Source organism: Nuphar pumila, chromosome 3 (genome assembly GCF_984573655.1).
Source record: "Nuphar pumila chromosome 3, dmNupPumi1.hap1.1, whole genome shotgun sequence".
Classification (NCBI taxonomy): domain Eukaryota; kingdom Viridiplantae; phylum Streptophyta; class Magnoliopsida; order Nymphaeales; family Nymphaeaceae; genus Nuphar; species Nuphar pumila.
The window spans coordinates 51,762,922-51,775,295 of record NC_143251.1 but is presented as its reverse complement, the minus strand read 5'-3'; the positions used below and the strand labels follow the sequence as shown (position 1 = coordinate 51,775,295).

Below are 12,374 nucleotides of genomic sequence, written 5' to 3'. Positions count from 1 at the left end.
GCTTAGGTTCCGAATCGGAACCATCCACAATCCCCCATAAGCCTTTTCCCCATATATGGTGCTTCATGATTGAAGCCCATGTTACATAGTTCGTATCGCTTAGTTTCATAGGCATGATGGTGACTTTATCATTGTCATCCATCGATTACAAGGAGAGAAAGAATAGGGATAGAAGAGAAACAAGAAGGAAAATGAGAAAGAAAAAAAAAAAAAACAATACAACAAGATGTGAAATCTTCTCCAATGAAGTGATAAAACACTTCTCTTCAAGTGGCGAACACTTTTGCAAACGGGCATGGAAACCGAGGCAGCTTTTCCTCAAGATTTAGTACTTCCGCGGCTTTGATACCATGAAATGAAATGGGGATCTTCGAAACACGAGCTTTGATTAACAAGAGCAAGTGTCAAGAATGACACTAAAGCATAACCCTTAAAAAGGGTATAACTGGAAACAAAATAAAAATAAAAATGTATTCTTTATTGATATGAAAAACCAATTGCTTAAGAAGCATTGGAGTGAAATACAAGAGGGGCTGCACCCCTTTATATACACAGCTGAAAGAGGACTCAATAGAGCTGTTGGGCACAGTCCAACAGCTCTATTTAGAGCTGTTGGAATGTGTCAGTCCAACAGCTCTATTGCTAGTCAAGTCTGGACAGGACTTGACTAGCAACAGTCATTCTAGTTCAAACTGAACTAGATGACATAAAGACAAAAAATAAAAATAAAGGAAAAAAAATACAGAAAAGAAAGAAATTAAAAATGTATTTATATATATAATAATATAATATTATTATATATACATATATGTAGAGTTTTACATTTTAACAGCATATACCTCGCGATACTGGTCTCGATAAACAGAGATAAGGGTTTTTTAAAAGAACCATCCCAGAACACAAGTTCGTGCCCCTTATCGGGGTCATCCGAGTTATATCGGATACACGAAACCGAAGTTATAAAGCATATCTCCCAAATACTCTGATTCGTGAGACTGGATTGCAATCTTGTAATAACGACTTTCAAAACCTGCTTAACAAGGCCACGCATTTGGAAACACAGATTCACTTTAGGAATTCATTTTTTAAACAAAAATGCATAAGTGCGACTCATGTCGTTTTTAAACAAACGAGCGAAATAAGTTACGCTCCAAACTATACTTAAGCAAGTGCAAGTGCAAGTGCAAGTGCTAGTCAGCAGGGAAAAACGCGGTTGTGCACAATGCAGTGCGACAGCAGGATGCAAGAAATCCTTAAAGTGCGAAGATGCGCATTGAGCGTAAGAGTGCGTAACCTTGGTCAAATAGACGTATCAAGAATTGAAAATGTAAGCAAGGCTCGTTACTGGCCTTGATGAATGGGATACGAGTTTCTCAACAGAACCCCGCCAAGAAGTTCGTTCGAGCCCCAATTCGGGGTTACCCGAGATGTGTCGGATGCACAAACTGAAATAGACAAGCATCCCCTTTCCAAATACGTAGATTTTGGTAGTCTTTGATGTTTTGTCGTAACTCCCAAAAATTCTCAAGTCTACTTTGCAGGACTGCTCACTCGAAAAGTCGGGATCCTTGCCAGTGATTCCTCTCCTTAGTCGATGATGTATCGTTTAAGCCCCCGACTCATCTCTTATCGTAAGAGGGAGAGTGGTAAATGCTTGTGCATACTCCACGAGGATGCATCTAATAGTGCATGCGATGAGCGAAAACATGAGCGTCATGTGCAATGGCAAGGCAGTAACGACACATTTGCAAAAGCAGGAGCCTGGGCGCAAAGTGCGACGGCAAAGTAAAGACTGAAAGCAGGGGTGCAAACACAAAGCCTGTGCGCAAAGCGCGGCGGCAAAGGAAAGACTGAAAGCAGGAATGCGTAAGCAAAGCTTAGGCGCAATGTGCGGCGGTAAATTAAAGACTGAAAGCAGGAATGCGTAAGCAAAGCCTAGGCGTAATGCGCAACGACAAAGGTAATTGACAGAAAGCAATGCTTGATCTGCAAAATTGTGTATCAAGCTAAATAAATGCGTAAAGCAAGAAAGCCTGTGCACTAAAGTGCGACGATAAAGTAAATAACATAATGGAAAGGACAAGGATCGCAAAACTGCGTCCTTAAGTTAAAAAACATACTTCTATATATATATATATTTAATTGCTTTAATTTCTATTTTTAAATATTTTAGCTTACTTCAGTTCATCCAAAGTCCATTGTGCGACTTTCCCCTACCTTGAGGGTTTCGGGGTCGCGTTTGCCTTTGTGTGTACGTAACGAAGGGCTCGGGCTGCAGCGCGCAAGCGGGATCCACCGTGCAAACTGCGAAAGAGCAAAGCATGAATATTCTAACATAGAAAGACGCGTCGGCACTCGCTAGAGGTGGACCTAAGGAAAAGAAAGAAGGGGGAGAGGGGCAAGGGGCGCAACCCCTGCTCGCCTGTTTGCCAGAAAAGGAAAAAGAGAAGGGAAGGGGGTTGCACCCCTTCATGTTTCTAACTGTCAACAAGGAAGGGGCGCAACCCCTTCCCCGATGGTTGAAAAACAGAGGAAGCAAGGAGGCGGAGGCAGGGGCTTCGCCCCTGCTAGCTGGAAAAGCAAAGAGGTAGGGGCAAAGCCCCTGCCTGACATCAGTGAAAAGGGAGGCAGGGGCGGCGAAGCCCCTGCTTGCCGAAAAATACAGGCGACAGGGGCATCGCCCCTGCCGGTCTGCTGAAAAAGAAGGGCAAGGGCAAAAAGCCCCGGCCGACCGAATATGTACAGGCGACAGGGGGCGTTGCCCTTGCCAGCCTATCAAAAAATGAGAGGCAGCGGCTGGAAACCCCTGTCGACCGATCAAAACAGGCGGCAGGGGGCATCGCCTCCCTGCCGGCCCTCTAAAAAGCGAGAGGCAGGGGTAAAAGCCCCTGCCAACCAATTGGACATCGGCGGCAGGGGGCGTCGCCCCTGCCGACTGAAAGAAGGAGGAAGAGGACAGAAGAAGAAAGAGAGGGGAGTCGGGGGCCGACGACAGGGACTGAGGTCGTCGGTGTCAGCATCGACAAACGAGAGAGGGAGCTGCGGGTGAGGGGGTTCGTTGAACAGGAGCTCACCGAAGGGGAGCTCGCCGGAGGTCTGCTGGCCAGAAGGAAGGTGAGAGTGGATTGGGCGAGGGTGAGAGAGGAGACGAGAGGGGGGTGAGAGGAGGCGGTGAGCTGGGTGTCGAGGTCAGGGAAAGAGAGAAACCGAGAGAGAGTTGAGAGAGAGGGGGAGGGTTTCAAATGAGAAACCCTTCCCCTCTTCGTGCTTATTTATAGGCACGAGGGGGGGAAGGTATCAGGTTTGGATCCGGGTCGGATCCGGATCCGACCCGGGTCCAACAATTTTTTTTTCCGGGAATTTACATTATGCTACTTTGTAAAGGGCTTGTGAGTGACTTGGCGGATAAAACACTTTGTTATACTGTTTTTGTTTATATAAAAACACACTATTATGAATCTTGTAACTTGTTAGCTTAGTTTTGTTGTTTAATATGTATATTATGTCATAGTTTGCTTTTTTCTTGTGAGATATGCATGCTATTCATAGCATATCATCTTGATTATTTAATGTTTGACGTCTTATGCATGCCATTCATTGCATATAATTGTTTTGATATATAATATTGTAGTTTTGTCTTATACATTTCATCATTGTTTCTTGTGTTATGATTTTTTTATAGAAAAAATCGTCATACTTTTTGGCTTTTTTAGATGTTTTATCTAAAACATACAATTTTTTATGATATGATACGATACATCTCTTATTTTGAGCCCGGCCGATACGGGTTACGGTACTCAATTTACAACCTTGGTCTCTGCTTAATATGGTTGTGAAGCTTGTAGTTTTGTTTCCCTTTGAGAAGCCATGATATATTAAAACAACCTAATGATGACATTTTTTCTCCAAAGCCTATTATTCAAGGTTTATTCATATGGTGAATGAGGCAAAATGCTTGGCAAAATTTTCCCTTATGTGCAAGCTTTACTTTCAGTTTGTGTAATGGTATGTTGAAATTTTAGTTCAGTTGAGTTATGTTATCTAAGCTTGCCTTAGGCATGAATACTTCGATCTTGTTAGATGAAAAGATGACTTTGCAAGTTTGCATGTATTACATCTTGTTTTCTCTTGGAGTTATGATGCTCACAAGTATATAATGTTTGTTGTTATTGTTGTTTTTCAGAAAATGGCCCTTGTCCTTGTAAAAGATAACAATGGAAGTGGTGAGGGTCATTCTCACATGAAAGATGTTATTGATTTGGAGGGTAGTTGTTTGGTTCCAAAGGTTGGTATGGAGTTTGATGATCATGTTCATGCATATGAGTTCTACAATATGTATGCTCATAGTCAAGGATTCAGTGTTAGGATTGGTTCTTGGGATAAGAATAGTAAGGGAGAGATAACACGCAAGGCATTTCTATGTAATAGGCAAGGATATACCCCCAAAAAAGGTGGTTCTATTAGAGTAAAAACAAATGCAAGATGTGGTTGCCTTGCACGAATGTTTGTGAATAGAGGACCAAATGGTAAATTGCGTGTGTCACAGTTTGAAGCTAAGCACAATCATCCCGTTGTTAGTCCTAACAAAGTGAACACATTATGGTCCCATCGAAGAAAAATGCAACCAAAGATTGCAGATTCGACAGATAACTCGGGTGTGGGGCTGAAGGATGCATCTATTTATATGAGAAAACAAAATGAAGATGGTAAGGATCCAACACATTTACCATTGGAGTACAAGAACTACTTGAGGAAAAAGCGTTCCATTACCCCAAAGTATGGTGATGCAGGAGCTGTATTGCAATATCTACAAGACAAGTCTACAAATGACCCTTCATTTTTAAGTGCAATACAACTTGATAAAGATGAATCAATAACAAACATATTCTGGGCAGATTCAAGGTCAAGGGTAGATTATGATTGCTTTGGGGACGTTGTTTGCTTTGATACCATGTTGAGAGCCAATAAGTCTGGTTGGCCTTTTGTACTATTTACCGGTGTAAATCATCACAAACAAAGTGTTATCTTTGGTACAACACTGTTATATGATCAAACCACTGAATCTTTTGAGTGGTTGTTTCAAACTTTTAAAGGAGCCATGAAAGGAAAACAGCCAAAAGTAATATTAACTGATCAAGATCAAGCAATAACAAATGCTCTGCTCAAGGTATGGCCTAACACATGCCATCGGTTTTGTGTGCGGCATGTCTTTCATAATGGTGCAAAACACTTGGGTGATGTATTTAATAAGGGAACTGACCTTAGGAATGACTTTAGCAATTGTTTGTTTCATTGTGATGATCATGATAGTTTCTTATCTGCATGGCAGAATATGTTGGATAAACATAATCTTGTGGGCAATGCATGGTTGGCAGACTTGTTCAATGAAAAAGAAAAATGGGCTGTAGCTTATGTACAGGACAAGTTTTGTGCTGGTATGAATATGACTGAAATGAATGAAAGCATGGTCAATATTTTGAAAACATACTTAAATTCAAAATTAGATCTTTTGAGTTTTCTTAAGAATTATGAGGAGCTGATAGATGATCAAAGGGATGCTGAATTCAAGGAGGATAACAAAGCGAATGAAACAACTCCGGCGATGTTGTATACACATTTATTAAGAGAAGCTGCAAAAGTTTACACACCGAATGTCTTTGAAATGGTTAGAAAGGAGGCGTTGGGGGTTTTGGACTGTGATATTGATTGTTTGAGTGGAATTGAACAACTTTTCATGTATAAAATCACATCTATGCAGACTGTTAAAGAACATGTTGTCAGCTTTGACTCGTCCCATTTTACAGTTACTTGCAGCTGCAGAAAGTTTGAGTCCATGGGCATTTTATGTTGCCATGCTTTGAAAGTGCTTGATCATGCCAAAGTTAAACAAATTCCAGAACAGTACATACTGAAAAGGTGGACAAAGCATGCTAAAATTGGTGTAAGTGATCATTCTCTGTTCCAGATAGATAATGATAAGAAGTCAGTTGTAGCAACTCGTTGCAATCTTATTTATGATACTTTGATTAAGATTTCAACAAGGGCTTCAAAAAGTGGGGATCCATGCCAGTTCCTTGAAAGTCAATCCATAGTGATTATGAAAGAAGTGGAGAGCATGTTGGAAAAGGATATAGAGTAAGATGCATTTTAGCAACCTTACTCGAGTTTCAATTTATTTATGAATGATGAGTTTCTCGTCTTGCTCAGCAGTACAACTGGATAGATATTACACAGACGTGAATATTATAGAGAGATATAGGGAAAAGCTTGTGGAAGAAAAGGAAGGACTCTTGCAATCAAGGCTGCCATAGGATAAGAACATGCTTGAGAGAAGAAAAAGTCAAAAAGAAGAAATTTTAGTAGATGTGGCATTTGTTAGTGTACAAAGGCCATCGCTAATACCTCCAAGGTGTGTGTATGTGTGCATGTGAGGTGCGGTGCGTATATTGACTTAAAATTTGTTTATTATTGATATTTTCAGATCTTATTGCATTTCTCTACTAACATAAAGAGTTATTTTTTCTGTTCTTGCATAGGAAAGGATGCTACATACAGTCACTTGGTGATCTATATTTCCACCTAACAAGTAATGCCCTACTGGATATTTAAGCGGTGCACATTGAAATGCAGGTTGATTTTGTGCTCACCTTTTTCAAAAATGTTGTTTTTCATTTGATATTTGTTGTTTGTTTTCATAAGAGAGGTGTATGTGATATTGTTGGAGCAAACCTAGAAACCTTAGCTCAATGTGCTCATGCTATTGACGCTCAATGTGCTCATGCTATTGACGGATCCACCAAAGCTCATTTGGAGTTTTCCTACCATCTCATGGAAGGCTACTTTCACATAAATGTTTTACTGAATCAAATGGATAACATTATATTTAATCAATTAATCCATAATTGATCCATATTGTAATATGGTTTTGCAAATTGTGTACAAGAGAAAATTCATAAACAAGCTAGCTGACAATTTGATGCACATATAATAAGTATCATTGTCTAAAATTTTCTATTGTTTCATCATTGAAATTGTTTAGTTTCAACATTCAACTTCTTCTTTTGTCTATTTGTTATTTAAAATCATTGATAACCAAGAACTGGAACTAATTTAGTGATATTTGGTGCATTTCACTATAAATATTGGATGATGATCTCAAATCCATTTTGTTGAAGTCCTTGGTGGATGTTACTGAAGGTTAACTAATTCTGCTGTCAAGGAAGGCCTGGGATAAATTTTTGTAGTCAGTAGCGCTTATGTGAGATAAAATTACCTAAAAGGGCTTCATGATATTGGAGAAGAGTGTGAAAATCTCTATAAAAAGACTTTGTGTATAAACACAATGCTAGAAACACAAAGAGTGCACAACGGCATAAAGGAGAACACTCACAAGTACACAAAGGCATGGATACACATGCACAAAGGCATGAAAAAATATAAACTTTAATATATGAAATCCCAAAAGGGGTTTACAAAAGCATACCCAACCTAAAGGGGATCACCCCTATTTATAAGACCTTGGAGTCATGAGGGGGCTCCAATATATACATTGGAGCCCCTCCAACGGTTAGAAATGTAACCGTTGGAGGATGCTCCAACCTATGTATTTGGGCCCCCATGTTACATCATCATTAAATGAAAGGAAAAGGACAAAAAATAAAAAAAGGAAATACAAAAAGAAAAATAAGAAAACAAAATACAACGTATTCTCAAATGAGAATATGCGTAAAATATGTGAATTTACATAAATACTCTTATCGGGTTTGAGATATATATTTATATATATATATATATATATACTTAGATAGATACATATACATATATATATATATATGTATATGTATCTTTCTATATATATATATATACATGAATATATATAAACGATACACTACATTTTAACACCCCTCCTCAAACTTAGGGTGACACAACCGAAAGTTTGCTAAGAAGGAAGTTAAATCTTGGAGAGCACAACGCCTTGGTGAAGAAGTCTGTTGGTTGATATGTTGATGTAACATAATGAAGGTCAATGGTTCTTCTTAAATATTCTTCACGAACATAGTGGCGGTCCATCTCGATATGCTTCGTGCACTCATAAAATGTGTGATTTTTGGCAATGTAGATTGCACTTTTATTATCACAACATGATTTTGTGGGCCCTTGAACTTGAATATTCATATCTTTCAACAAGTTGCGAATCCAAACTATCTCCATGGTGGTAGATGCCAAGGCTCTATACTCAGCTTCGGTGGGTGAAATCGGTATTTTCTGCTGCTTCTTGCATCTCCAAGAAATTAATGATTCACCTAAAAAAATACAAAAATCAGTGGTGGAGTGACGGTTATTTGGGTCACCTCCCCAATCAGAGTCAGTATAAACAATTAAGCTTAATTCAGAAAAAGAAGATATAAATACTTCTTGTTTACTGTACCCTTTATGTATCTGATGATGCGAAGGATGACACTCATATGGACTGTAGTAGGTGCATGTTGAAATTGACTGACAACATGTACTGCATGAGAAATATCAGGCCTAGTAATGCTGAGATACGTTAGGGATCCAACCAATTGCTTATAAGATGTGGGATCTTTTAGAGGAATGCTATCATCAATCTTCATCTTTGAACTCACAATTTCAGGAGTTTCACAGAGCTTGTCATCTGTGATTCCTAATCTCTCAAAAATCTCACAAGCGAGTTTAGTTTGAGACAGAAAGTAACCTCTGTGAGAATAGACAACCTTAATTCCCAAAAAATATGTCAGAAATCCTAAGTCTAACATTTCAAATCTTGAAGTTGGGATAGATTTAATGCTCTTGATTCCTTTGACATCATCACATGTTATTAACATATCATCAACATATAATAATAATATAACAATCCCTGCATCAGATTTCTTAACAAACAATACAGTGTCAGTATAACATGAAGTAAAACCATTTTCAGTCATTACATTGTTAAACCTATCGTGCCAAGCCTTGGGAGCTTGTTTCAAGCCATAAAGAAGTTTACGAAGACGAAAAACTTTATTTTTAGGAATTTTCATACCAGGTGGAGCATCCATGTAGACTTGTTCATTAAGACTTGTTCATTAAGATCACTATTTAGAAAAGCATTTTAACATCCATTTGGTAAATATTTCATTTTCTAATGGAAGCAATGATGATAAGACATCTGACAGTAACCATACGAGCTACTTGAGCAAATGTCTCTTCATAGTCAATCTCGTATTCTTGACTATACCTTTTAGCTACTAGACGAGCTTTATACCTCTCAAGAGATCCATCACTCTTAGTTTTGACTTTGAACACCCATCTGCATCCTATAGTTTTCTTTCCACTCAAAAGCGTTTAAAATTCCCAAGTGTTGGCTTTCTTAAGAGCTTTGAGTTCACTCTCCATGGCTTCTCTCCATTCAATACATCGTTTGGCATCTTCAAAATTTTTTGGTTCAAAATATGAGTGAATGACACTTAAGCAAGCCCGATATTTAGGAGAGAAAGAATCAAAGGATACGAATCTGGAGGGAGTTCTTCTAGTTCTTTTGGTTCTTCTTAGATTTGAATCATGAGTGAAGATAGATTCGCTAGGTTCACTATATTGCTCGATAGCACTTTTAAAGGTGCTTCTATCTCTATGAGAATAGGTGATAGGGTCTCTAGTTATATTTTCTTCTTGAGAGGTCGTAGGGTTAGAATTATTGTTGATCAGAATCACTTCATTGTTACTGTTATATGTTGATTCATTATCACTAGAGATATCATCATCTTTAGATAATAGATTAAAAAGAAAGGAATAGTCGGCATTTTGTAAATGAGATTCATTTTTTTCAAAACCACTATCATTTTTCAAAAACGTTACATTCCTTGAGACATATAACTTATCATTCTTAGTATCATAACATCGAAATCCTTTTTGGGTTTCAGAATAGCCAAGAAAAACACATGGAATGGCTTGTGATGAGAGTTTATCATTTTTATCTGAAAGGACAAAGCACTTATAACAAAAAACTCTTAACCTATTATAATCGGGTTCTTTTTCATATAGAATCTCAAAAAACGAGACTTTATCTAGATTTTTGGATAGAAGACAATTAATAAGATAAACAGAAGCAAGCGCCCCTCGACCCAAATTTTTTTTGAAATACTTTGGAAAATAAGAAGGGTTCTAGTGGTTTCAATGATATGCCTATGCTTCCTTTCGGCCAAACCATTTTCTTGTGGGGTCTTAGGACACGATCTTTGATGAACAATACCATAATCTTCAAGATATTTCTTAAACTCATTAGAGAGATATTCACCTCCGGAATCGGTCCTAAATATCTTTAAATTACTATTAAACTGATTTTTTATCATCATATGATATGATTTAAAACATGAAAAAACTTCATGAGAAAATATATCCAACAATATTGTGAAAAATCATATGAAAAAATCACATAATAGGCGAAAGCTCCCTTGGATATGACGGGTGTCGGTCCACAAACATCAAAAAGAATAATTTCAAAAGATTTAGTGGTAAACATAGATCTTTCTTCAAAAGTCATACTTCTCATTTTTTCAAGAATGCAATCTTTACAAGAGAAAATACTTTCACAAAGATTCTTGACAAAATGCAAATAGGACAACTTGGTAATATTGGGATGACCTAGTCTTTTGTGCCAAACATTTATGTCTTTATGTTGGGCCACATTAGAAAAGGTGGTTTTAGGTATTTGAAGAGAGTCCAAGTCTCTCTTTCTAGAGCCTTCCCCAATCAACCTCCCAAACCGGTGATCCTGTATTAAACATTTATTAAATGAGAATTGAATGTCACACCTAAGGTTTGAGAGTTGAGAGACGGAAAGTAAGTTTAAATTTAATTTTAGTATAAATCTAATTTTAGGAATAAAGAAGTTTTGGGTTTTAAAATTTCCAATTCTCTTAATTTCATGAGAAGTGCCATCCGCGGTTGAGACAAAAGATGGTGACGTATTTTTAGAATATTCGGAAGGAGAAAAAATGTTTAGAGACATATGAAATGATGCATCTGAATCTAAAAGCCAAGAAGTTTTACCTGGAGGGGAAGGAGTGGATACGGCGACACCAGAAATAGCTCCTTTAAGAAGCGGTTGAAGGCCTTCTATAATTTGATTTAGAGAGAGAGCTCCACTTGTGGATTCCTCTTTTTGTGGTTGAAATGTGGTTGCCATTGCTAGTAATTTCTTTCATTTAGGACAAACCGGTTTGATATGACCTGGTTCCTTACAAAAGTGACACACAATTTTGCTATAGTCCCAACACTTGGATTTTGCTTGCTAATGCCCATATGAGTTTCCTCTCTTAATTTGGTAATGACATCTTCAAGAGAGAGAGAGGTGAAGGAGGATAGGAGAGAAGATCTTATTTGTTCTAACTGGGGCTTTAGCCCCATTCAAAAAGTTAAAAAATCGATCTTCTTCTAATTGTTTATAACGAAGCTCTATGGCTTCACCACTCCACTTGGGTTCGAGCATAGCAAGTTCATCCCAAATGGAGGAGAGTTCAACAAAGTACTCCCTTATAGTCATCTCCTATACTTATGGGACAAGTCCCTAGAAGTGTACATCTTCTCATGGTACTCCCATGCTTGAGAAGCCTTTTTAAACTTTATAATGTTGGCGTTGATTCTTGTCTCAACGGATGAAAAGATCCATGACAAGATCTTGAAGTTCTTCATTTCCCGCTCCTTATGTTTTCTACCATACTCCTCAAGAGCCTTAGTTCTTTCATCTCCCTCAAGAATTTTGATTTCCCTTTCTTTAATCAAAGTAATTTTAGGCTTCGGTTCCGGAATTGAGCATTGAACGTAACCCCAAAGCCCTTTTCCTTTAATGCGAGCTTCTATATTTTCGGCCCACACGTGATAATTGAAGCCATTTAGCTTGAAACCAAGAGAAAAATAAGAGTCTTTTTCACCCGTTAGAGAGAAAAGATAAGATAAAAGATGAGATAAAAGAATACGTACCACAATAAGATTTTAAGTCTTGTTGTAGTAATCTTCTAAAATATTGGATAAAGAAGAGTCTTGGAAGAACTACACCAATTTCTTTCTCCAAGTGACCTTGCTCTGATACCATGTGAAAATCTGTATAAAAAGAGTCTGTGTATAAACACAATGCTAGAAATACAAAGTGTGCACAAAGGCATAAAGGAGAACACTCACAAGTGCACAATGGCACAGATACAGATGCACAAAGGCATGAAAAAATATAAACTTTAATATATGAAATCCCAAAAGGGGCTTTACAAAAGCATACCCAAGCTAAAGGGGATCACCCCTATTTATAAGACCATGGAGTCATGGGGTGGCTCCAATACATACGTTGGAGCCCCTCCAACGGTTAGAAATGTAACCGTTGG

The 12,374-nt window shown here is 38.0% G+C and overlaps 1 protein-coding gene across 2 annotated transcripts in view; it reads left to right on the top strand.

Moving 5' to 3' along the window:
• The window catches only part of LOC149842883 (protein FAR1-RELATED SEQUENCE 5-like), a 33,158-nt gene that overhangs the window by 19,093 nt on the left and 1,691 nt on the right, over positions 1 to 12,374 (top strand). Inside the window, exons 3-4 of one of the 2 annotated variants that reach the window (XM_090001622.1) lie at positions 4,184 to 6,432; positions 6,537 to 6,630. The exons of the other annotated variant lie outside the window; for it this stretch is intronic. Of the exons in view, the coding sequence (XP_089857748.1) occupies positions 4,184 to 6,139 (1,956 nt within the window). The 3' untranslated portion in view covers positions 6,140 to 6,432; positions 6,537 to 6,630. The remainder of the gene's footprint in view (positions 1 to 4,183; positions 6,433 to 6,536; positions 6,631 to 12,374) is intronic. 2 annotated transcript variants of the gene reach the window in all.